Source organism: Mycetomoellerius zeteki, unplaced genomic scaffold (assembly GCF_001594055.1).
Source record: "Mycetomoellerius zeteki isolate Tzet28-1 unplaced genomic scaffold, Tzet1.0 scaffold145, whole genome shotgun sequence".
Lineage (NCBI taxonomy): Eukaryota > Metazoa > Arthropoda > Insecta > Hymenoptera > Formicidae > Mycetomoellerius > Mycetomoellerius zeteki.
Genome location: NW_017256393.1, coordinates 2,560,049 through 2,587,952, shown reverse-complemented (window position 1 = coordinate 2,587,952; position 27,904 = coordinate 2,560,049). Strand labels below are relative to the sequence as shown.

Sequence of the window (27,904 nt, the reverse complement as noted above, 5' to 3'; positions counted from 1 at the left end):
ACCCGAGATATTCGGTGTAATATGTAAAAATGTAATATTTATCTCCGCTGGCTGGCTGATACCGGAATTTCCAGTGATACAATAGGAGTAGTCTAGCTTATACGGACCATACCACCTCGGTCCTGTGTGAGTAGTCGGTGTGAGCGAATAAGAAGGCTCCCTCCATTCAGAACGAGCGAATGGAAAAGCGGCTTTCGAATGGCTGTACACGTCCTGGAAAATATAAAGGGAGGCCGGAGAACGTTACGTGGGTTTCGTTTAAACCCGGCATACAGCACCGCCCTGTCTCTCGGAGTCTGCTGTGCCTCAATAGGTTCACTCTGTAATCCAGTCGGGCAAGGCCGATTGCATTTTGCTCAATATTAATTTTCGCTCAACGACATTACAGCGTGTCGTGAATCTGGCGCAATTTCCTTCCAGTTCTAATACAATCCTCCGACGATTCGAAATTTTTTTAAACGCTTAATCTCTGGAGAAGATACCGCTCGATTACAGAGTTCTAAATTATAAGAAAATTATGAGATAAATCTTCTTCTAGAGTGAACAGATAATTTAATATTCAATTTATCTTTTTAATTTTCAGCATTAAGTATATCTATTAGAACTTAAAATTAATATTAAATAGTTAACTAACGTTGCATAACATTAAATAATATTATATTAATAACTTAAATCTTTGAACTACACTGCACACTGAAAATTTTAATTAAAGTAAGTACACGCGATATATTAAAATATAAAATTTTTAATATTTTATTAATATAGATAGATGTGCTTATCAATTTAAACTTTCTAATATTCAATATTCCGAAATTATTGAATAATTTCATCTTCAGATTTGGCAACCGATATGTTTAAACCGAATAACTATTTAAAGCACTCTTTCGAGATAATTAAAGTAAATAATTTTACGAAGTACTTTGCTATCTGGATGAAACTTTTCGGTTCGAAAATGATTTTGTAGTTACCGACGTAAAGCGGCGAGTTTGTCCATGAAAAGGTTGGGAATGGCGCTTTTCGGGAAAATCCACACGCGGGAGTTTAATCCGAGCTTGTGTCCCCGGGGAAAAGAGCAGCCCGGAATTATATTGTTATCAGGGACATTCGAGACGAAACGATACTCGCGCAGAATTGTACTATCGTGTACGTAACAAAAGAGATAACTCGGCACAGCCACTTTTCTGCGTTTCGCAGAGTCATCTGTGCTACGCAGAACATGAAATCTTGTTGAAATTAATCCCCTGTCAGTCCAAACGCCACTTAAAATACAACGCCTGCATTAGATCTCTAACTATCGCAATTAGTGATGAAAAGCAACAGAAAAATGACGTTTTTGCAACGAAATTTAAACCTTTCGAAATGATTCTCGCGCACAGGAAATGTGAGAATCGGAGTTCGATTCGATAAACAGATAGAGAACGAAAATTTTGTAGTAACATTCGCATCGAAATATTTAAAAAATAGGTAAAATAAATTATAGTTAAAATTAGATAAAATAAATTATTAAAAATTTCATAAAGTATACATATATAAAAAATTAAACTTTTTCAAGTTACGAAATATAATGAGAAATTATATGTTTATTCAAAAATTATAATAGGACAGATAGTGGCCAAGCCAATATTAAAACAAAATTGTGGAACAGAGAAACGTAATACTATGTTGTAACACGATGAATAAGTATTTTGTTACACACAACAAGCACACTTAGTTTATCGACATAAGCACCTCCATTATAACCAACGCTTTACGAAACAGTCTGAAACCAGTAATGAACATTAGCCAATGTTACATGGTTCAGTGGGCACTAAATCTAAGTTAACTGTTAATTATTACCAACAGAAACAGGTGGTACAGGAATGTTCAGAGGATACGGAATAGTCTCTTCCGTATAAATACGTAGGATATCGTGCAGTAGAGCATAAGATCGAAAATATATCGTTTCGGGAAATGTCCTTTAACCCTAACTTTCGAGAGATCGTGTTCTACTTCCTCGCGTCACTGCTTCTAACTTATGTTAGCTTATCAGAAATAAGTGTCGGATAAATTTCTTTTTATTGCCAAACTTTATTTTACTCGCGCACAAATTTATTTTATTTTCAAAGAAATTTCAGCTTTGGTTTAAATGTTGTTGTAATTAGCACTAGTAAAAGCAATAATAATTATATCTAAATAAAATTAAGTTCAAGTAATAATACATTTTAATAAATCATATTTTAATTTACAATATTAAATGTATATTTTATTACAAAATTTAGTTTTATATGTCGGTATATAATATTGCATATATGTATAATTTTATATATGTACAGATATAAATATAAAATGTACATATGTACAATTAAATATTATCATATTAAAAGCGGAGCAATTACTGATTTATGCATTTAAAGATCAAACTGAATTTATTCGTCTCTTTATTGCTACTGTCCCCATTCAACTTGCATACTATCGCGTATTCATATGCGAACTGAATATATGAACTGAAAACAATTTTGGTCATTTTTGATCCGATGAATGATCATTAATCAATGTCCGACTTAATGTAGTTAATTCATTGATACAATAACTGGATTCATTTATATAATTACATATTCATTCTTGTAATGAATTCTAATAATTTTAGTTTTATAACCTAAATCATCATGAGACTTCATTGGACCAATTTTCATTAATTTGATGAATATTTTATTGTATTTACGTACAGTTTTGGTTCAGTGTATGATATACTGGCGGACAGTTACAAAGCAAAATAATTATATTTTAAGAGAAAAAATTCTATTTTCGGTCGAAGCGGATTTTGGTATTTAATAATAATCATATGCAAATTTTTGTAAATACATTTTTCAGTCCTATATTTAATTTATTATTATCTTCAATATAGAATTTCAAATCTATATTATAAAACCGAAAAATATATTTGTAAAAGACATATATAAATATCATTAAACACCAAGGTCTGCTTCAACCGAAAATAGGATTCTTTCTCTTATTTATTCTTATAGGTCTAATTTCTACTTATAATTCGAAATAGTTCTTCCTTGGGGAAAGATATCTCTCTAGGAGTTGTGCTGTTTCCTGGATAACCAATTATCGATGATTGAACGTAGATTCAGGAGAAGAGGTTGGAACGGAAAGGGCAGTTGCGATAGCTAGGTAATTAGGTGAACGGGGGTCCCCAATTAAATGGCACACTCGTAACGAATTACCGGGTTGATAGGATATATACGCGTGTAGATGTATGTAGATGTGTACCGATCGTACTGTTGGCGGAAGAGGGTGGTCGGAAAGAGAAGTAAGGGGGGTGGAGAGGTCAGATAATTGTAACGGCGGAACAATGGGGAATTCGGCGGCATTTCCGCCTCCGGAACTAATAACGTCCGTTGCGCTTACCGCTGCAAATGAGCGAAAGATTGTTAACTGATCCCTTACCTGTACAATCTCCGTATATGTGTATCACCACATGGGTCAACGGATTTCGTTTAACTGCCAAATATGCAGTGCTCCCAACGCGAAATCTTTTTCTCTTTTTTAATAGCCGCACCGGAATAAAACTACTGCCTTTAATAATAAAGAGAGTAACGTATAATATACATATTACTGTTTGTAAATATGTAGACACGTAAAATAAATTCTGTGTTTATTTACAATTGATATTGGAAAATATTATTAAGTCTTTGAAATACTTCAAATGATAAAATAATAAGAATAAAATAAAGCGAATAAATTTTTATTTTATGTTTCAGTAGGTACTCTTTAAAACTTAAAGTGAATTGTCGCAGTCTGAATAGTGAAATCTAACTGTTAAAGATAAAAAATTGAGTCACTATTTTTCAAGCCTGCAGACTTAATTTTCTTTAAAGTGAGATTCTATTCCAACGAATTTAGAGAGTAATAACTCTTTAAAAGATCAGTCTCATAAAATTAATACCATCAAATATTCTAAAATATAGATTAAAAAAATATAGACTAAAAAGAGATAATTATTAATATCATAGAGTGTGTTTAATATATCGTGTCTAACGTATTTTCAAATAACAACTCTATGTCAGGAAACAATTTGAGATTACTCATGCAAAATTCAGCATACGTCGGGGAACGATTCCTAAAATAAAAACGATTGCTGGGTTTCATCGCCGGGGACATTACAGACGAACGAACGTTTCTATCGGAAAACTATGTAGGTTCGCCATCGCAGCCGCCACAGCCACCGCCGAAGTAATATTTCGCGAGTACTTTCGCGAGTTTCGTCTCTCGTAATGCCGAACACGTATTGCGTATCCATCAACCACACAAGCGGAATGCGCCTCTTTTCCCTCCTTAATGGCCCACGTACTTCTTGTATAAAGCACTTCACGGATGTCGTTCGTTCCTTCGAACTTTTGAAAACGCACACACAAATGATTGAGAGCCAATGGATATATATCTTTTAATAAAAAATAATTGTACCTCGGTGGTATGACCTCGAATTGATATAACGCCCGTCCTAGAAAGTCGGGAGTTCCAAGGGTTCAAACTGCAGTTCCTGGTAGACATTTTTCGCAATAAAATTATTCACAGATTTAAGATTCTCATTGACATCTGATCATTAAAATATACAGAGATGCTTATTAGCATCAACAATTATTAAATTGTCTGTCAATTTAATAAAGTGATATTATTGCTCTGATTCTTCTCATTATTGCGTTTTAAGACCGAAAAAGTTTCGGCGCACAATTTACAGATATGTATATCTACTATATAAATTCACACAGAAACACGTGTGAATAACGTTTTTCACTGGCAGAACTGGTGCGCACTCAGTGCACATTAAAGTTGTTATACACTAATCTGAATGTAAAAGTGAGATATCTCAATTAATAAAATACCCAATGTATATTTTATCAAATACCACAATAAAATGTATTGAGGATTTTGCGGTTTAATTCGTTTCTATATTTTTATTAAATGTACATCTTTACATCGATTTGTGTACAACGGCTTTAAAGTGCACTGAGTGCCAGCTCTGCTAGTGAAACACGCCATAAGATTTTAATCAAATATAGGAATTCTCTTATTTAATTTAAAAAATGGCACTTTTCTTCTCATCTTCCAATGCAAGTTTTCGATATTCTTATCTAATTTTTAGCGCTTTTGTATCATTTCTTAATTTTTATTTTTTATTTATTGCTATCCTTTTAACAAAGTCTTTTGTAATTTTCTGTTAATGCCCTTTATGAAACTTCCCGTGCACTCAATCTAAATCTTCTATCTAACTACCTATCTGTCTTTTCTGAACGGTGAACTCGCAAGTTTGCCGAGAATATATTGACGAACTTGCGGAGGAGTACCGCGGTAAATTGGATGGAATTTTCTATGTTAATTATCTTCTCGTTTTGCTACAGGCGCGATATTGATTTTCCTGGCGGAACGTCCATTCGCGGTTACGTTCTCATCTTTCACTTTATCAATTTTTTGATAGAAAAAAAACTGGCATTTATGTTCAATAACGGTTCTGCTCTTTGCGATTAACCTTTAATTACATGTAGAAAAATAAGAATAGATAAATTATATTATATATAGAGGTAAACAAAAAATCAAAATGAAATTATATTACCGGAAATAAACGGATTATTTTAATTAATTCTGATATTTCATAATTGTAAAATATTTGTGAATTGAATATATTTAATTACTCAATATTGATTTTGAAATTGTATTAATTGTTTACTTCAGTAATATACCTGTAATCAATATTGTAAATAATACTTTCCCAAAAACAAATACATCGAGATATTCTGATTTCATATATTGATAATTTTCTTAACTGCCATTCTATCCTATTTTTCTATTTCTCTCAAACTTACGCACATATCGCGTATACAGGGTGTCTCACAACTATCGCATTTCCTCTTAAGGACATTTACTTGAAGTAATTTTGAGACGAAAATCCTAATACGAAAACGTCGAGACTACAATAATTTTTTGAATTACAAGCTAACTTTAAATGCTTATAAATGAAAAACCATTTTACTTTTATAGCCTCTATTATTATTTCTGGATTCTTTTGAACATTCTAAGACGAAAATCCTAATACGAAAATATCGGGCTATAATAGTTTTCGAATTACACACTATCTTTAACCAATTATAATTCAAAAACTACTATAGCCTCGACATTTTTATATTAGAATTTTGTATTAGAATTTTGTATTAGAATGTCTCAAAATTATCTCAAGAATACGTTCTTAACAGAAAATGCGGTAGTTGTGAGACACCCTGTATATTACGAGACACTAATGTGTCTCCAGATCCGTTATATAGTTTTATCTTGGGAATGTAAAAATCTGTGCAGACATTTATGAATGAGTACCTCCTCGACAGGTTATTCATGCTAAGCTCATAATGACATCACGACAGAACACTTATAGCCGGATAAGATCAAGGATCAATAGAGTTTTACGGTCAGCATCAACCGGTCAATAAAAAGAAGAGTAGTTAATACGGGAAATGTTGAAAACGCGATATTTCGACGGCGAAAGAATCCCAACGTAATTCTCTCGCTCTTACGGGTGGAGAAGTTTTTTCACAACACAGTTGCGCAATAAACTTCTAATTACTTTGTGCCTACCGTACAGACTACGTTCACGATCGATACGTACACTTTGCTTCGCGAAGTATCTCTATATCGCGCAAAACTCCACGAGCGGAGCGAAGGATATTCCATTCGTTAATGTCCCGTCGTGTTTTACCGAAAGAAGATACCGAGTTAGAAATTCCATTTACCAACCAGACCTTGCGATTATCTAGGTATATTTCGTGCAAAGTTAACGAAAGCATTTAGGTAATTACTATTTTTTTTAAATTCGATTCTATATATAAGATCTAAGAATGTATCCTTAATATTTCAACCAATGGATATCGTATAAGTAGTTAAAAATAATATTAATGTAATCCTTGAGAATCGCTCGAAATAAATTTAATCGAAACTCTTGTCTGTCTGAACCGACAAAATTGAACAATAGGGGACGAAGAATAAATCTCACCCAAATATCTAGACTCGGTCGGACAACTCGATTACGTTTTGAAATCGATGTGACCCGATATAAGCATATAACGGTTCGATGAAGGCGAACCGAACGTGTTCCTAACAATGTACCACTTCCTCTCTACATATTTAAACGTTCGAATAGCTCGAGGAGCAGCGACAGCAGCCGGAACGATAGTCGACCAAAATTGAAATCGCTAAAGGAGAAAAGCTCCTCTATATATCGATTGCACGTGAAGGCTGCGAGACGTGTACCAGTAAAGTCACCTGTGATTGAATAAAGGAACCCTCAAATCCCTCGTTGGTGCAGAGAATAAAAGTAGGAAAAGCTTTGAGGTCAAGGCTGAAGCCTTACTGAGAATTCGCGAGAGGAAATAAATTGAAGGAACTTAAAAAAATCTTCCAATAAAAAATGCTTATTCTTTCGACACACTTTACTGATATAATTTAACTTAATAATGTAATTGTAAGAGTTATATGGCAATTATATTTTTATTCGTTCATTTTATAGTATTTTTTATTTTACATATATCAATACATTTTATTTGTATATTATAATATTCTTGGCTATTCATTAAAGAGATCGAGAGAAACGAACGAAATTTCTTACGCGATAATCAAATCTCGTTTCCTGAATCTCACAATTGTAGAAGTCAGTTACAATCCTCTTTACTGTGAAAACCTTGTCGTCGACTAGTGTTATCCACGAGATTAATTCACCTTTCGCAAGAACATGACACAGCTCTCTCAATCGCGACATCGCGTCATAATGGCTGGCGAGAGTTATGGCATCAATTATACTAAAGCGATAAAGTGTCAAGTGCTACATCTGCGAGGAATAACAACGACGAATCGCAACATCTGTCCTTGTCGTGTTCGCGCGATTGATATATCGCGTCGCGATAACTTCTGGTCGCGAGAGCATCGTCGTTAGCAAATGATTTGACGAGACTTCTTGCTCATACTTAATAAGCGAGGAAAGATAAAGAAGCTATTCGGAAGGACGGAGGGGCGGCTCAGTTCCGTTCCGTAATTAAGTAATTCTCCGTCGAAGCAAACTTTCCTTGTCTGTCGGTTCTCTTCGACGGAATTGCATCCTTGATTAAATTACGTTGAAGCAGCCGCGGAAGCGAGTTCGGTGTCGACAACGGAAACAAGAAAACAATATTGATCCACTTTACTAACGCGACGTTTTACTTCGCCAGAGAAACGCGAGAAAAAAAATACTGAACTGGTTTAATTACCCCCCGTAAGTCAATAATATTATTACACAAACTATTATTACTTACTAAGTTACATTGTTCTCCCTTTAGAATTAACAACAATTATATACATATATATATTCTTCATTATATACATGTAAAATATTAAATAAATATCATGTGACTTTTAGATAATTGACATATTTAAATGTTAGAAAGATATGTATTTGTTTATGTAAATACATATATACATTTGTAGTTATTTTACAGATTATGTGTGTGCGTGTGCGTGTTGTGTACTCTCTGAATTACATGAATTAATATGTACATACAATGAAAAAAATGCATGTAATTTTACATGGAAATTACATGTTTATGACTGGAAAATTGTTTAAATATGATTGGAAATTTACAATTTCCAGTAAATTTCCAAGCATATTTATGTAATTTAGATAATTTTCCAGTCATATACATGTAATTTTCATGTAAAATTACATGCATTTTTTTCAGTGTATGACCATATTTTTTATAATATGCCTGTGACGCATAAAATGTTTAATCTTCTCAAAAACATATAGTATATAATTCACATACAGTATATAATTCATTAGAAAAATGATTAAAATATCATCTTGCAGGCAAAGTTTGTCATACGATACACTAGGGAAGCCAAAGCTGCGTGAATAAAATAATAAGCTAATAACGTTCCTGTAAAGGCCAATTAATTAAGTTGAAAACATATAAATCCTCATGGGAATATTATCACAAAATATTCCAGGACAACTTGCACGTGTTAATACTTTCAGTCGAGCAATTTTCTCGAATTATATTTTTATACAGTTTTTTTTCTATTAAAGATACTAATACGCGCGGTATTCGCAGAAAAAGAAAACAAACGTTGTACATTTCATATTTTGTTGAAATAAAAATGTTTTATTACTTGCAAATTGTATTTTTGTTAGAAAAGTAATAATAAAAATATTTCTAATATTATTTGAAAGTAATAGATACTTAAATGCAATTAAATAAATTACTATTAAATAAATAAATGACAACATAAATGTTCAAAAAATAATTAATAAATATGCAATAGGCATCACGATATTATTATGATAATACATTTTCTTACGAGTATAAAAAAATTTATTTATGGAAAACAAATCGAGTTCCAGTGAACCGCTCGATGAAATTCAATGTTGCAATCGTATCGGATGTATAAAAATAATATGAAAAAATTATGGAAGCTGAGAAAAAATAAAAGAAATGTGGTTATATTATACAAACCAGTTTACACGTAGACACGATTACATTAATCGCGCAATGAGTCGCAATACACTAATGGACGAGTATCGTACAATTCGCGGTCGTATCAAAATCGAGAACCGGCCGTAATTGTGTTATATCCCAGAATAATCGAAGAGATCGATTGAACATTGGAGGAGCGTTTGGACGTGCACAATACCAAATACGCTACAAACATAGTCCATTCGATTCGGACGGCCAGCTTCCATATATAATCGAACCGCGAGAGATAAACGATTAATCACAGCCACGTGCCTGATAACGATCGTCATTTCGACGATCTTACTGGCGATTTCAATACATTACGAGCGACTAGCGGCTATAACCGTGACGTTGTCACGGTCACTTGTCGCGAAAGCGATCGCTCGTCATTGTTCCGGTTAGTAGATATTTAACGATCGTACATACCCGCGAACACGAACAATACAATTATTTAATTATATTACAAATGGAATGTTCTACAGATCTGCGCTTTGCTTATACAGGAAAGGTACGTACTTAATGAAACGCCAACAATCGTAAAATTCCATATTAATGTTATTTGCGAAAACAACCGACCACGTAAATTAAAATTTCGAACGAACCCACGTATTAACATGAGAAGAGCAAGCACACACAAATGTATAAAAAAATCCATTAGCGTAAAAAAAATCCTCGTTTTTTATTTCCCTGTTTCCATCTCTGAAATTTATTTCATGATGGATTACGAAAACAGACTCGAAAAAAAATGCGAAAAATACTATTAAAATTATTTCAATTAAATATTTTCATCCATTTTTAATTAAATTTTAAATCATTTTTAATTAAATTTCAATGTACCTATTTAATTCAATCCCTTCGTATCGATATTATCTAATAATTTAGATATTATCGGGACAACCCTTAATACCAAATTTATACAAGACATAAAATTGCAAAATATAATACATTCCGTTTGTGCGACAGCATTCGCGTTTCGAAATTTATCGAAATTCTGTTTATCCACCGCACGAAAACCACAATCGAACGCCAGCATTAATTACCAATGCACGTAGGACGTAACTAATGACTCGTAGCATAATAAAGTACAATTTGCTGCAAAATTCGAATGACCAACCGGTCTGACAGAGAATCGAATTTGTCGTAATGTATCGAATTGGCGCATACAATGATATAACACCCGCAACGCTTCAATGTTATAATTGTTGAGATTTACAGCGCCCCATTAGCGTACAGAGGACTCATCTCGTTTTATGCAAATACGCAAAAAGCATGCGGCGTTGCGTTTAATCACACGCACGTAGGCATACGTGTCGGTCATTTTCACGCTTTGTTCACCATTATGTCGAATATCGGGTTCAAACGAGCACGATTATCCCTAATCATTTATCTATTGATCGGCTGTTTATTTTCCATTGATCCTGAATAACGTAAATCATTTAATAGAAAAAAAATAGGCTTGATATACACAGAGTAAAATTAATTTTATCATACAGAGATCAACTTTTATAAATTTTTAAAAATTTTGAAGGCATGAACAAATGAAAGAATTTTGTACCGCAACGGTAAAAAGAGAAGATATTTATCGTTTTAATTTTGTACTTTTAAGATAAAAAAAAGAATATTTTTTATTAAAAAAAGTACATATTTATCACGTAAGAGTTCGTGTTTTATATGCTTAAACTTTCTCGTTGAGTGCTTCCAGAAGAGCGAAGTTTTGCACGATGTCGGGCATTATTTCGAGTCTCCCTCTCGAATAAACAAGAGAAACTACTTGCGGCATGAGTAAGGAGGGTAAGATCCACTCTCTCTCAACGATGAAGCGAGAACTATTTTTTGTAGAGAAGAAAAAGGCGCAGAACGCGCTATTCGTCCTCGTTCTGTCCCCTTTATCGATGCGCACGCTTCGTCTCCGCGGATTAAAAACGTACTGTCGCGCATTTAGGTCACCGTGCACGTACGGGTTTCTGCATTGTTTTTTTGCACAATAGCATCACGGTAATTTTGTTTTGAATTTCAAATTTTATGCGACCGATAGACGCACGTAACTGTCAAAAATTATTCAAGTTGTCGCTACTAAAAGTTATTTGACAGTTTTCTTTTATTGCAGTAATTCCTCACTAAATGCGCGATAATTTATAGATATTCTATGTTATATGTCAATTTACAATTTCATTCTAAATAGGTTTTTTTTTCAATGATAGCAATCTTCATAGGAATCTTAAATAGGAATTGATATATAAACTTGTGAACTCCTCAGGAACTTTTAACTTCTTCAATTTATCTCTCAAGTTTGAGAAAAAGATTAAAAACTGATAAATATGAATTTCAAACTTTTTGTTATCGATAGCCGCGCGACTTAAAAATCCAAATGCCGCTTTCATTAAGAGTCATTTTACTGCTTTAAATTTTCCTTTTGCTATAATCCTCCATTTGTTGTAATAATTCGCAAATAAATTGATAAAGTTTTTAAAAAGTTTTTATTTGTTAATTTAGTTTCATCCTGAATATCATTTTCTTAAAAAAGATAAGTTTCTGTTTTAAACAGGAATCAATGTACGAACTTTCAACAATCCTTCGAACAATCCTAAAGCTTAAGAAAAAGTTTTAAAAATATTTTTAAAAAGTTTTGTCGAAATAACTTTTCACACATTTCACATTTTATTTACTTATTTTTCTTTTTACTTAAAAGTATAATAATATTTCCTTTAAAATAGCAAGGCAAACTGCTGTTTGAAAATTCATACTGTAATTTCTAATTGAATGACAATTTAATTTATTGTTGTGCATTAAAACAACTATTATAATATTAATATATAAAATATAACAGATTGACTATATATATATATATGTAACATTAACTTTGTACCAGAACTCGTACTCGTTAAAATCGACCGCGTAAATTCGAAATTAATAGATTACAAAATACTCTCTATTGAAACTATGATGTTACAGTTTTCCGCGTTTGTATGTATTGTACAAAGTTTGAATTCGACATGGGAAAAGTAATCGTGTCCGGACATTTTGTACGGTCGAAAACGTGCCAAATTACATCCACGGAATTTCGGAGCGGTGTTCCACGTGTTTAATAAGCGACGAATTGCAGTATTCGTGAACTTATTTCTACAATCTCATTTGGCCTGCGCTGCGCATTAATGCAAAATGCGCGGGCTACGTAGTTTCGCGTAGTGTCTCGTTAAACAAAATGAATCGTGTAATTTCGGCATATTAACTTTCCTGCAGTATCATAATCCGAGAAACGACGGTACAGCCAAATGCACGCGAGAGTTTAATACGTTTATTTTAAAATCTTCACGAGAGAGAGAGAGAGAAAGAGAGAGAGAGAAAGAGAGAAATATATATATCTCAATTGCTTGTCACTGCACGCAAACTAAAATTGACCGATAAAAATGAAATAATTGAGATATTACGTTCATTGCGATTATATATAGTCACGAAATTGTCCGAACAGTGCGCCAATATAGAGATTTAAAGTGCTGTCCGAGTGTCGAAAATTGTAGTTCCATGCACGCATTACAAGCACTGGTAGTTTCACAATTAATTATCCAAATATAAATCACTAGTTTGAAGAAGTCATTGATATCATGGCGCATTACCTGGATAATTAGTTTCGTAACTGTATTTCATCCTAAACTATTTTTTTCCGTGTACGTTCTGTTAAAAATTGATTTAATGCAATCTATTTTTGTTTATCTGATCAGTGATCGCTATCTATCCATTTCAAATGCTCTATAACTTGCATCAGAATTCAAGGATGAAAACCTGTTTACAATTTTAAGTACGTAATACAAAAAGAATAATATAAAAAAATATTTGTTACGTTTCAGAGAACACACGCATATAAAAAATATTTATTAAATTATCAGAATTAATTTATTATCGTGTGAGTATATTTATATATATATTCTTTATTATCAAAATACATATAGAACGAATAAAAATATCTCTATTAAATTATTACAATTACTTATTATCCTATATATATTTATAAACAAAATAATGCAATAAATGCATTATCAGAATGTATGACATAAACATGTTTATCAAACTATATATGCTTATAGCATATAATAAATATGATTTTATCCAACGCAAATTATAGATCATCTAAATTAAACCTGATATAAATGGGACTCTTCATATTTCGCTTCGACGAAAAATAGATTCTTTTTTATTCTCTATCTCTTTCTCTTTCAGCAGTTGCAGTAATCTCTCGCGCCATCAACTGTCACGTGAGTCCAGCTTGACGTAATCTCTGCCACGAGATGAGATAAAGTATAAACAATAAACGTGTAGTCGGACACAACACAGTGATACTCACCTTTTATCCCAGCGACCGTAGTCGATCTTCGATGACCGCGTCACCGTCTCCCTGCCTCCGCGACGTGGACGACATACAGCATCTGGATACCAGTGGAGTAAAACGGTGGGATACAACCACGGCGTTACATCCCGAGCGCGCGAGATGAACGCGCCGACGTCGCGTCGTACTGTTTGTCAATTCGGCGCTCACGGACGTGCATACGGGATCGAACGAACGAGCGAGCGAACGAACGAATAAACGAACGAAAGTAAACACGGTCAGCCGGAGGGACAGACGGACAGCCACGTGATCGCGTCGCGTTGGATCGGGTGGCGTCGTGTCCGTTCGTGCAGCTTCCAACAGCCGGCCTTGTCGCGAGGATGGCCGAGGCCACGTTGATTCGGGCGCGCCGCTCCCGAATTCGCGCTTGTATGCGTCTTTCCCACCCCTTTCTCGTCGTTTTGTTCTTATCGAATTATCGGCGCAACCAGCGACCCATCGACGAATCGCGGTCGTCGCGGCGGGCGTGGATAACGTCGCTCGCCAGACGACGACGACGGCGATCGCTTGTCGCAGGGTGAGAGGGGCGCGGAGCTACTCCGACGATCTCCACTGCGGAGGACATCTCGTCGCGAAACTGTCGCAGCGCGACCGCGAGCGAACGTCATCGTTCGCGATGGCGCCGACGGAAACGCGATGCGCTGATTGGCGGAACCGCCCGCGACCCGTTCGGTGAACGTGCCGGTCACGTGGCGACATCTGACGGCGTCGGTAAATTGTTCGTATCAAAGGCAGGAAAGACTTGCTCTTCGTGGTAAATCTTAAGACAAGGTACCCCAAGCAGAACAAGTCATTATGATATCAAAATGACTCTAAAATGATCATTAAAAGTCATTTTTCAATCATTTCCGATTGATTTTAATGTTATTTTAACGTTATCGTGACTTGTTGTTCTACTTGAGGTCGTGCAGCGTTTATGTGTAAATATAATAAACTACGTGTATGCAGTGTTAACTATGTAAATATGTTTTAACATTTTACATGTATGCATTCATAATAAATGTTTATAAATATATATAGCATAATAAATATGTAATAAATAATAAATAATAGATTATATACAAAATAATATGTAATAAATATATAATACATAAGATTGAATGGAAATATTTTTATGTCTTATTTTTATGCATTTTAATAATAAATAATCTATGGATCATTGAAATCTATTATTTAATAAATTCTGAAAGCTGTTGTACAGATTGACGAAAATATATATGTTTAATATAAATACAGAAACGGATTAAATTAAAGGGGTCTCCTACTTTATAGAATCAAAAAAGTCGATTTTTTTTTTCATAAATCGATAGTACAACTCTTCGAGAATATATCTCTAAAATTTTAGAGCGAAATTCGAAATCCTTCGATATAAATCGCTTGTATATACGGCGTGCAGGTATAATAAATAATTAAAAAAATTTTTTTATTATTACAGTTCTAAAATGTTCTCGAAGCCATTCAATTTTCATTCTGGAAAATTTTTTCTATCTTTTATAATTTCAATGATATTCGAAAGAAAAAACCGATTCTTTTTGAAGGTGTTTCACCCCTTAAACCTCGAAATAAGCACAAAAAATATGGGTCTAATATTTTTTCATGCTCTACAACATATCCAAAGTTCATTAAAATCGGTGAGGGTCAGTTCTGATTGTTCCCTTGTTAGTAGCATGAGAGAGGCCGAAGTACCACGTAGAATGGCTCAAATTGTCTAAAATGAATTCCACGAGGAAGTTGAAGGATTATTGTATGCCCCTGGAATAACAGATTAGTCTCCGAGCACTCTAAGTACTCAAGAACTGATTGAGAAAAAAATATTTGACCAATCAACTTTTTATAGGGTTCGTTAATTAGCTATAATAGTCAACCATCCTCGATGAACCCAAAAAATTAAATCAGAGAGAGAGAGAGAGAGAGAGAGAGAGAATCAACATCAACAATTTTTTGCATAAAAAAACGGCTAATATAAAAATTGTAACTTTTTTCAAAGTGGCACAAATTTTAATTTATATATATATTTTTCAATTTTTTAGGCTCATTTAGGATAAAATTCTATAAAAATTAAAAATATTTCTTAATTTCTTGATTTATGAAGAAGGAGGTTAGTCACTTGGCTAAACAGCGAAGAGACAAAAATTGGGCAATTCCCAATCAGACAGTAGGGAGATACTCGTCCTCAATCTTACATTGAACATAATTTCAACATTTTCCAATTATTTGTCAAGATATGATAATGATCTACGAATTTGCTGAAGATGATTTGAAGAAACGTCCAAATAAGTTTATATCGACAGTCATTGTACAATTTTAATATATTATGTGAATATTATTTGACTATTATATAAATTGCGCACCAATTCCCACGCTGTGTTAACGTTCTCATTATACGTATATTATATTATTGTTTTTTAATATCGAGAGCCCGATTAGTATTTAAATTTTGATCTTAATTTCTTGTTTGCTGTAAGAATTACAGCCGCTAGGATGTACACAAAATCATGACATCGTAGCGAGACGCCAAACTAGATGTCTATATTTTTATTATTTATAATACTTTTTTTCACATATAAAAATTTGTACGTACTCTACAATAGTTATATTAAAACGTGCAAAAAGTTTTAAAATGATAAATATTAATCTTCCTTTTGAAAAAATAACGAAAAATCATCTTTTTTTTCGATCTTCTCTCTAAAGTGCGAGTTCCCCCTTAATAAAAGTGAAATTCTAAAAATCGAATTCGAGAATGTGTTTCTTTATCATTGCACTAAAGCATAAAGCTTTTATCTAGTTTATACATTTTTATTTATCAATACTAAAATCAAACATTAAAACAATGATAAAACATAATTACTTCTTTCTGTACTGTGTTATTTAATGTAAAATAATTTACACATTTTATATACATGGCTTGTATTATATGTGAAGAGAATTCGTGTAAACTTAACGTAAACAATATATAAAAATTTGATGTAAATGTAATCTTGTTGAAATACGGCACAACTCTGCGTAAATTTTTATGGTTACATCATTTGGTCATCCTTATTCTTCAAGATACTGCGGAGCAGATCTGCCATGTTTTTCGAGATAAACTTGGAAGAAGCGCGGAGTAATTCGCAGATGAAGCTGTGGTTCACCAGACGGTGAGCTAAAACGAGGTCTTTTTCGTCATTCAACTCCTTGTCTTTTAACTCGTCATATACGCGTGCTATTCCTTCGCAAAGACTCAAAGTGGTATGAAAGAGATCTGCTTGCGACGCAAACCACGGTAGACAAGTGGATAAAACTGTCTAAAAAAAGGACATATTTAACTTTTAGATTAGGGGGTCCATTTTTTAAATCTTACAGCTTTTCCTTGAATAAAATTTGTTATATGTTTATTATTTCATTATATTTCTTGCCTCAAAATATAATACTGTTTCAGCACCACTTTAGTGGCTTTTCTGGCCTGTAAAGGTCAAATGGGACCATCTAATAAACTAAATAAAAATCAGAGGTCATATTTACATCACAGCATCAGCTACATTCACATTTCCAACTAAAATTGTATTTCTATTTCATTTTTGCTTCTCCAATTTAAACTCTATTCTAATATTCAAAGTAAGATTTATTATTTCGGTGAAAAATTTGTTTTTCCTTTGAAAAAAAAACCCTTGCTCGTAATTATTCGCAGGAGCAAATGAAAGGATTTACCAGGCAAACATCCCGCGGCAGCCAAAAGATCACTCTTTCATCCTGCTGTATCTTTTCATGATCTTCGAGCGTTTCATCCTCGATTGGCAAGAGAGTGTGCTTGTGTTCGTATTCGTCACTGATCGCTGATAGATTTTCTACAACTAGGTGCTCTGCTATCACTTCTGGTGGCAAAAGCTCAGCCGGATTTACCTCGACCTGTCCATTCAACTGTTGGATCATTACCTGGCGTTTCGGACTTAAGTCATGATCGCGGGATTTCTCCAACAAAGCAACAATCTCTGTCGTTTTGTTTATTATATAATTCACAATTTCTCGCACTACCTGAAACCGGATATATCGCTATTTATACAGGAATTAATATTTTCTTTTTAACGATCTTTAAAAAAAATATATTCATTTTATTTCAGATTTTTTCAACATATAAATGTAGAACTTTTATGCTAAACCCACATATAATTTCTTATAAATATTTTGTTATAAAATTACTTATTCAAATATTGAAAATATTCTGTTTTAATCCGAAACGATATATCCTATTATTTATAGTAAAAAATGTCTACATTAGTACAGTTCCTGTTTAACTTCAGTATAAAGTGTAAAAGTTCCAATAAGAAATCATTATTTTCTCCTTTCTTTCTCTTTTACAGTTTATTTTATTTGTGTCTAATTATTCTCTCTCTTTTTCTCTTTCTCTCTCTTTCACTATACTTTATTTATTTCATCACAAACGTAACAAGTCGATTGATATTGACTTCGTAAATCAGTATTAGTATGAGTTTCAAGTTACCTCGTTAGCCTCCTCTCGAAGATAATCTCGACTCAATTTCAACTCCTTAACACGGCGCTTCTGCTTGGCAAGCTCTTCGACGTATTTCTCACCTTCTACTGTATCGGTACAAACTCTAGCACCCATGGCAAGGGAGAACGCTTTTCCCAGACCTTCGCTAGGATTCTCGTTCTTGCAGAAGGCTAGCAGCATGGCGGTATAATGAACCGAGTCTCGGTTTACTAGATACATGCGGCAGAGAAGTTCCTTTGCCAGCATCAGCCTCAATATTGCGCTGCGAAAGCAATTTAATCGAAAAATTTATCGAAAAAGAGAAGTATGAGAATTTATTTAAAAAAGCATTGTTCGGAAAGTTTTTTAATAAAAAATGTTTAATCGAATACACAATTAATTGAAAGTAATTAATCGAATCGTTCGTGAATGAAAAGTAGATTTAAAAAAAACTTTCAAATCAAATAAAAATTTTTAATAAAGAACGTTTTAACGAATTGTTTTCAAATGGACTTAATCCCTTTTAATTTTCTACTCCATAAATTTTTATTTCATTTAATTTGTGTTTTCCATATACCCGGAATCATCCTCGTTCCTTTCGATGAAATTGTTCCCCAAACTCGAAAAACGCTCGCCTAATTGTGCTTCTTTGCGCAACATTATGTTCTTTAATGTATCGGAATTGCTGTCATCAAGTTTTTCATCCAAGAAACTCCTGTAAAGGGTGGAAATTTCGAGAAACCACAAGGGTATCAAATGGAATTGTTCGCATGTGACCACCTCTTTCGATTCGGGATCGTGCATCTTGAAGGCTGCTCGTGCTTTCAGAATCTCCTGAATCGATGGCACAGGCAGATCCATTGCATACACGACAAATTCTCGCCATTCGATATATTCGGTGGAGCCGAACAATCGTTCGACCAATATTTCGATATCTGGGGGTCGCAATTGTCGCCAGGCGCATGGCACGAAGGGCGGGTAACAATCCTCTTCGCCGCAGGATACCAAGTCCTGGAGAATGTAAACTAGGACGCGTTCACTGACGATTCCATGCGGAGCGATTCGTTGGAAAATGTCTATCAATCGACCAAGTTGAACCATTCGAAATCGTAGAGGTGAAGGCGCTTCTCTGATCGGGACATCGAATTGTTCGTGATCTTTACTTACAATGTTTGGTCTCACGACAAATCGATCGCCATCTAATAGTAGTTCTTGCTGAATCGGTCTTTCTTCTTCGATGGCAAAGCAAAAAACGTTCGCCATTTCATCGATACTTTCGATTTCACGTTTATATCTAAAAATATATGTCATTATATGCATTATATATCTAATTTTTTAAAGGCAATATGATACTATAACTAATGTTAATTAAAGTTAAAGAAATAATTAGATATATAACAAGCTATTTTTTAAATCTAAATAATATTTTCGTTTATAAAGTATTTATAGAAAGCTTGGTGATGTTTTAACATTTATAAAACATTAAAAAATGAATTAAATTATACTCTTCAATTTAAAATAAAGCATTAAATTTTTCAGATTTCAAGTTTACACGAGTAAATAATTGATTCTAATAAAATGATTTATTTATATTTTCTATATCAAATATTTCCATGAAAGTAATTTAATGCATTCGTATTAAAATGTTAAATTCTAACACGTTCATAAGATTGCACAGCAATAACAAAACAAATACAAGGTCAATAGATTTTAAATAATAGGATAATAGAATAAATTAATCAGTCGTCACCTTGTATACTCGTTTTTAAAATCTATTTTTTGTATGACCTTGTATTTGTTTCGTTATGGTTAATGCATTCATTTTGCGATCTCATTAACTTGCAAAATAAAAGATTAATGCGATAACTAATTCTAAAATGCGATAACTAAATCTAAAATGCGATAACTAATTCTAAAATGCGATAACTAAATCAACCTTTCGACAATATGATCATGAATGCGATGGAAGGTCTGTCTCATAGTATCCAAAAGAAAAGTCACGTCTGATCGAGCAGCCGCATTCAGCACATCCAATCTCTGATATATACGCTCGATCTCGAACAAAACGACATACCGCCATTCCTCGACTAGATCACGATTTCGTCTCGCTAGCTTGGTGAATGTAGAATCGGTCGAAATGTCTCCTTTGCTTTTAGTTTCGGTTTTTGAAATCACGGCTTTCTCTTCCTTCTTCAACATCTCCAGCATCACGGACGAGATGGAATCTACAGTATCTCGCACTTGTCGAATATTATCTTTAATAATATTATAAATGATGCTCTGATCAGGATCAAAGCTCTCCGATACATCGATTAACAAAGTTTCGATTTCAGTCATAAACTGATCCTTATTTATGATTCGAGCGGAAGCTTCGATCGATTCGATTTTCGCCGTTTGTTTTTTATCTTCACCCAATAAGGTTTCCTGAAGAACATTCTCTAATTCGATATTATCAAGGATGATTTTAGAAAATCGCGATTCTTGCAATGGTTTCTGCGACATGGAGGTGTAATAATCTTGAAGGAGCTGCATAGTGTCGACGAATCTGTCAACTTCGGTTTGCAAAATTCCAATATACACATTGATGAGAATCACAGCTTCCATCAAAGTCCACTGATTGCGCAGTGTACGTTTTCTCTCTTCTTCAGCCTCGTATCTTCGCGCGTCACACAGCTCCCACAACTCTTTTCGAAAGTCATCAACCTAGTGCGAAAAATTTAAGACTTTTAACAACGAAAAGAGTAATAAATGTAATTTTTTCTATATCCTTGTTGAAGTAATAAAATTTTATATTGAAGTTAAGTTAAGATTATTAATCTTTACAGGATAGGAAAGCCATTATAATATGGCTGAAACAGTGTCATATTTTGAGGCAAGAAATACAATAAAAAAATAATGAATTATAACAAACTTTATTCAAGAAAAATTTAAGCTGTAAGATTTTAAAAATAAACCCCTCTAAAGATTAATATGAATAGAAACTTATAGATTATACCAAATTCTAAAATCTCTTTTTCCTCACTTCTTTACTAGGTATATTATTATTTTCTATGCGTACCCGGCAGTGCAACTCGCATTTCATATCCAAATCTTCTCTAAGGTCTTCATCGATTTCATTAAAGGCCTGATGAAAATCTTGCAACAAAATCTGTCGTTTATCAGGTCGGTAGATGAATTTCATTAAATTCCTGAAGACAAGATTCTTGTAGGGTATAATGGCTGACAAATGCATCCTCCTCAAGGAAAGAGTCTCTTTCAAATTTTCAATATAAGCCTGTTCAACATTCTCCCAAAGTGTAGCTAAAATTTCGAGTAAAGCTATAGGCTGAAAGAAGTCTAGCCATTGCCAATTGCTTTCCCCAGGTTTAGCGTAACCATTTGCTAACTGCGTTTCAGTTTCTAATTGTAAGTCGCGGCTTTCAGCTTTGATATCTTTCTTTTCTTCGTATTCTGAGCGTTTCCATTTGGATTTCGGTATCAAGCGTTTAATAACAGCCGTTTTCGAATCAATAACAGATTTTTGTTTATCTGTCTGTAGAACCTCTTCGGAAAGTCCCAAAAGTTTCTGTCCATGAAAATGATCCGTGATAAGTTCGGCTAATTGTTCCAAGGTTGAAAGATCGAGAACGTTGTAAAAAAATCCATATTCAATATCTTGATTAGCATAAAATTCGTCCATCGAGGTAGCATCGTCGGGTAGAGGTATACAAGGCTGTTCTTGACTGTCTATTGCCTTCGGCTTTGGCATTGCCTTAATATAAATTGTCATGAACGTAGAAGGAGTATAGTCTTTTGCTTTGGAAATTGGATTCGGCAACAATCTAGATTGCCTATTAAAATTACATTAACTTTTAGAAAATCCACATAACGCAATAATTAATAATTTATTAAGCATTTATGAGCTTTAACTCTTTCAGACCTGATTTTATTAGATCTATGTTTAAAAAAATTTCTTTTAATTCAGTTCATGCGTATTTAAATTTAAATAAATAATTCATACCAAATTAATTTTTTTTTTCAAAATTTTGACTATTTTTTCAACATATACCTACATTATTATATACATTAGATCTCAAATTCTATCGACATCTGTCGATAGAATTAAATAATTTCAATAGATAATGTCTTCAAATTAGATGTACGCTGAATCTGAAGGGGTTAATTAAAAATAGCAAGCGAAATCGAATTGATTCTCTAATATGCTATTATATAAAATTTAAGAACAATGACCTGTATTTAGAATGCTCTCTTTTTATGTTTAAAATTGTATAGTATACGAACGTGAACTGTATGCTAAATACGCGCGAACGTCGTTTTAAATACGGAGGAGGCAATAAATAAATCTAAACATATAAATAATATCAGTAATATTAAGTATCTTTGCAGAATCAATATAGCTTATGAAATCACAAATTAATTTTGACATCAAACGCACCTGCATATAGCAAATGTGTCGACTTCATCCTCGAACATAATTCTGACTGATGGAAGATCGATGTCTTCAACGTTGACATCAGTAAGTTTGACGGGATCGGGAGGTATTTCACGTCCTGTTAGTGCTTTCTCCAACATCGCCATCTGTTCATAGGTGTTAGGATAATTTATTAATGCCCATCCCTCGACATCTCCGATTCCTTTTAAGTACTCAATCAATATCTTTGTATTCAATTCGTTCGAAATCGGTTGACCCAACGTGAGAAACTCGTAAGTCCATTTGCCTAAATATCGTAGGTAGCAATCAAATAATAGTCATTGCTATTCTATGATCTACAATAAGTACATATTTTTGGCAATTAGATTTCTAATGTCCATTATGTCCGTTATTAAAAAATTAATTCTCGATACAATACTATTCTATCTTTAATAAACTGTATCTATACAAGTTATCTTCGAAATGGCATCATTAATGTTGTAAATCACGATTTTAGAGTTGATAAAATTATTTTATTTATGCTGTTAATTCGTAAACATTGCACTACAACTGCGATATCCACCTAATTTGATTCCTTATAACTTTCATATAACCAGCTATATATTGTAAATATTTTTTTCAATTGAAACGTCAGATATTAGAGAAGAAACATAATGGAACTAAACAAATGTGTTAATATGGATCTTTATTAATAAAAAAGTTGTAAGCAATACAAAAAGCATTTGAAAAAGAAAGCCGGATATGCTACATAAAAAAAATTTTAAGGATTATAATTATGATTTCAACTATTCTCTTAAATTTTTCTACCTATGTATGCGGTATCGCTTAAAATCGGGTCCATATCGTCATAAGGTATCTGTCTAGGCGTTTGCGTTTGTTTTTCCTCAGCCACGTTCTGGTGGAACGGTGTCGACTTCGCTGATCGTTCAATCTTCTTTGAGTGAAGCTCCCTTGAGTCAGCCTTACTCTTAGCTTCCAATCTCTTGATGTCTTTCGCCGTCGTCGAGATGATGTTGAGATCGATGTACTCCACATCGACCATCTCCCGCTTGTAACTCTCTAGACAATGATTGATCGCATCTTCCATCGTCAGCAAACGAATTCCGGTATTCTTCAGCAACTCTCGTAACTGTTTGTGTAAGGTTGCATTTGTTACACCCAAAATAATGGCTGCAACCTTGACTCTAGGCACAGGACAATCCATTATTTTGGCCGGATAAGGATATAAGATCTCCAATAAGCGATGAACGATGTAACCAAGCACAACACAACCTAATCTGTAAACTTCTTCAACTTCCTTTTCTCTCTTCGGCACAAATTGATCCCAGGGTGAAGCTAGATCCCGATAACTCTCAAAGTCTGCATCAGTCAAAGATTGCTGACGTTCCAGCTGAACTAACTTCCGATTTTCTTCAACTTTTAATGTTTTTCCAATCTTTATTCCCTCTTCGTTTCGTACGCTTTCCCCGCTATTCCCTCTTGCACCTTTTTCCTCTTCATCTTCATTCGTTTTTATCTCTTTTTCATTTTTTGTTTCTTCTGTATTTTCTGCTTCTTCATCAAAGTAATCCGTATGTTCGAATATTGGTTGGCTCTTCAGAAATAACATTCTCCATTCGTTCCAAATAGAATTTGGGATATGATTACCATTTACCTGACGATAATCAGAAATTTTCACCGCGATATCTATGAGATCGTTTATAATTTCTGAACAGATACCATGATGTTTTTCTTTCATCCTGCGTACCTTCAAAATGTAAATATTTTACATCAGCACCTTATAATAAAAATTATTTATACATTATATGAAAATATATTATCGTTATTTTTCATGTATTAATAATTTAAATTCATTATAATCTCTCTCTCTCTCTCTCTCTCTCTCTCTCTCATTTATGCGTTTTTTAATTTAACTTATATGTAACTTATAAATATTGTTATCAATGTTCAAAATATTGAGTTTTTATAAGATCGCCTTTTACTTATGTATTACAATCCTTTTCAGTTTTTTTTTGGCTTTCTTCTATTTTAAAATTGAATATTTCCCTATTCTATCCTATTTAATTTCACTTTGTGAAATTAAATAGGATAGAATAGGGAAACAAATATTGTCAATATTTTATAATTATTTTGTGTAATCATTGGTTATATATATTCTTCTTCTTATTCTTAAAAGAAGAGATTTAATTTATTATGCCCCTTTATTCTAGGGCATAATAAAATATTGTTACCTACTCACCTTTCCTTCGCGAATTTTTTTATGCAGTTCGCGCATTCTACAGGCCTCCAGTTCCACCTCTTCTCTCTTTTCCTTTATTGTTTCTTCATGACGATATTGGTTGAATCGCAATTCGTTCTCTCTAGCCTTCAGCAACATTGTATCAACTATCCTACGAGTTTCCACAATTCTATTTCTTAAGTCTCGCACTTCACATAGCTTCCTCAATATCTGTTTCTCATAACGCGACTGATCCAGTACTCGTCTTCCAAGAGCCTCGTCGAAGGATCTGTCTTGTTTCCTCAGTAATCGTTCCCAAGCCTCTGCCATCATTGTTGTTTGTGTTTTCAGCTTTAATTCGTGACATTTAGCCGTTTTCTTGCTACGCTTCTTCAGGAAGTCGATATATTCCGCAGCAGCTGTGGGATCCTCGATGCAGGACACATCCAAGGTTCTCTTCGAGGGACAACACTCGACTTGGTATCTTTTCTTCGTCTTACAAGCTGGATGCTTGCGAGTGAATTCGTCCAGTATTTCGCTCTCTTTCTGTTTTTTGTCTAGCAATTCTTCTGGGACAAAGTGCTCGATCGGCTGTATCACTGGATACTCCATGAGAGCCTCAAATCGCTCTCGTTCTCGTCTACAGGCTTTCGTGATTGCCCAAAACTTATTTCTGTGCCAGAGGACAGTATCGGCTGCCTCGATCAATGGTGCTGATAGAGGATGTTCAGATGGTAAATAAGAGGCTAGATCTTCAGACACTTTGGAGACGTCGAATCTACTATGCATGTATTTTTGCTCTTTCTGAAGAGCGATAAAATGCAGTCGATCTTTGCCCTCAAGGCTCAAATAAACCTTGTAGAACAGCTGGAGAGACGCAGCACCTTTACCCTAAAGTGTCGTTTTTATATAAATTACCTTACGATATGATGTCTAATATCTTCATAAAGAAATATGTAAATTAATAGAAATTTGTCTATAATAAAAATATTTGTTTCTCTGTCTAATATAGATTTTTTCCCGTATAATAATGTTCACTTTAAAAAACTCGAAATTGAAACTAAAATTTTTTTAATTGAAAAATTGTTTAAATATTTTTTTCCTTATCCTTTTTCCTTATTTTAATTTTTTAAATCTATTTATTATACCGCTTCTTTTGTAAGAATACTTTAGAGATATCCTCAATGCACTCATCGCTCAGCATAACATTGATAAGCTTCAGCCAGATTCGTAAGGTTCTAAGGTTCACCCTGGACAAGGCAGGATCTCGTGTAGAAAGAATGGTGCTTAGTTGATCGCTATTGATTATATCGTAGCTATGTAGAATCTGGGCCAGTAGTGTGCCGTCTCTCGTGTACCGACCAAACGTCTTCGGCGTGAGATCCATGATCGCACCTAGTCTTGTACGCAGCCATGCCTTCAACGCATCGGCCATTTGTAGGAATTTAGCGAGTTCGTAGAATTTCGAACGTCTTGGGAGCAAAAGTTATGCTTTCGACGTTGGCGACGTGATCCAGACATTGCTACTTGACAACTGTAATCGTACGAAATTAGCATCGTATACACAACGCCGTCTAAGAATCGAATGTCAAATTTCTCGGCGGAAAAAACGAAAAATAAATCATGATATAAAGACAAGCTTATACTTGTGTCAGACCATTGCGCATTTCCACCACTTTTATCTAAGTTTATGTCATACATGCAAATTAGACTGACAAAAAAAATTTTTTTTTAATCGTACTTTCAGCTCAAAAGCTTCCATTTCATGCCAAAAGAACATTAAGAAAAAAATATTAAGATTTATTGGTCGCTAGTGAACGATTCTTATAAATCGAAGTTTCGATTTTCCTTAATTTATTTATTTAATTTATTTTCCTTAATTAAAGGTCGCATTAGCGACCAATAAATCTTAATATTTTTTGATAAAAATTTAGGAGTGTTCTTTTGGCATGAAATGGAAGCTTCTGATCTGAGAAGCCGATTAAAAAAAAATATTTTCTTTTCTCCTTGTCAGTCTAATGCTAATGTATATGTATAGTCAGAGACTAAATTTGATTGTTTATAATAATAAGATTGGAAGATCGCTTATGTTAAATACATTACTTTAAACTAAGAAGCGCCACTAACGGTCTGAACGTTAAGATGTTGAACTATTCTAAATTCATTTTAAATGAATTAATTTCAGAAATTAAAATTACGTGCCGATATGGTTGTCGGACTTTCAACGCAATCAAATCTGAAATATTAATAATCCCCTTAATTATTAATTGGAAAGCATGGTCGCGAATATAGAATTGTCAAGGAAAATATCATCGAATAAATATATATAAATATATACTTTAAAAATGTGAATAAACATTCGAACTACGAGAAATCTTGAAGATGCATTCTTTTTTTTGCTACTCCAATACATAATGACAATGTGGAAAGCTTCAGCCTCATGAACGCTCCTTGAGGACAGAAATAAACTAACTTTTGACTCCGTTAAAAAATTATTAATGGTTCAATATAATATTATTAATTTCAAACAATTTGATTGTTTAGAGTAACTCCGGTATATACGTCGCACCTATCAAAAACTCAATTTATTAAATATTATTTACTATGAATCCGTATAACAAATCAAACTAACAAAGACTCCTTATAAATCAAAAGAAATTGGAAAGAATAAGGGCAATAGGAGTCAGGCGCAGAAGACGTCGCGCAAATAATACACCCATAAAGCGTAAAACTTCTTTATTCTATTAAACGCGCTTACATGTTTCGGCTCACTTTTGAGTCTTCTTCAGAGACAACTAACATATATAAACTGTGAATAAAAATTATCTTGTCATGGTGAGCTCCCCTACATCGAGAATATATTATAAATGCCAGAAATTAAACCCAAATAAGA

The 27,904-nt window shown here is 33.6% G+C and overlaps 2 protein-coding genes across 2 annotated transcripts in view; both read right to left on the bottom strand.

Annotated features, from left to right (window-relative positions):
• The window catches only part of LOC108732058 (beta-1,4-N-acetylgalactosaminyltransferase bre-4), a 125,004-nt gene extending 110,453 nt beyond the window's left edge, over positions 1-14,551 (bottom strand). Inside the window, exon 1 of the mRNA XM_018462682.1 lies at positions 13,852-14,551. The gene's annotated coding sequence lies outside the window, so the exon portion shown is untranslated. The remainder of the gene's footprint in view (positions 1-13,851) is intronic.
• A 2,278-nt stretch (positions 14,552-16,829) lies between these two features.
• On the bottom strand, positions 16,830-26,541 carry LOC108732059 (sperm flagellar protein 2). Its single transcript, XM_018462683.1, has 9 exons — positions 26,180-26,541; positions 25,033-25,902; positions 24,279-24,540; positions 23,601-24,128; positions 20,298-20,448; positions 18,939-19,655; positions 18,371-18,644; positions 17,581-17,904; positions 16,830-17,177 (listed from the first exon to the last, which is right to left on the bottom strand). The coding sequence occupies exons 1-9, from the start codon at positions 26,444-26,446 to the stop codon at positions 16,911-16,913; spliced, it is 3,660 nt and encodes a 1,219-aa protein (XP_018318185.1). The 5' UTR covers positions 26,447-26,541; the 3' UTR covers positions 16,830-16,910.
• Between the last annotated feature and the right edge of the window lie 1,363 nt (positions 26,542-27,904).

What these genes read in the sequence shown, in the direction of transcription:
- LOC108732059 (XM_018462683.1), bottom strand. Translation starts at nt 26,446, where the DNA reads ATGGCCGATGCGTTGAAGGCATGGCTGCGTACAAGACTAGGTGCGATC. An exon ending in GCATTGAGGATATCTCTAAA is followed by an intron (nt 25,903 to 26,179) that starts GTATTCTTACAA and finishes ACGACACTTTAG; the next exon opens with GGTAAAGGTGCTGCGTCTCT. An exon ending in AAGCGATACCGCATACATAG is followed by an intron (nt 20,449 to 23,600) that starts GTAGAAAAATTT and finishes ATCGTGATCTAG; the next exon opens with TCGAGGAATGGCGGTATGTC.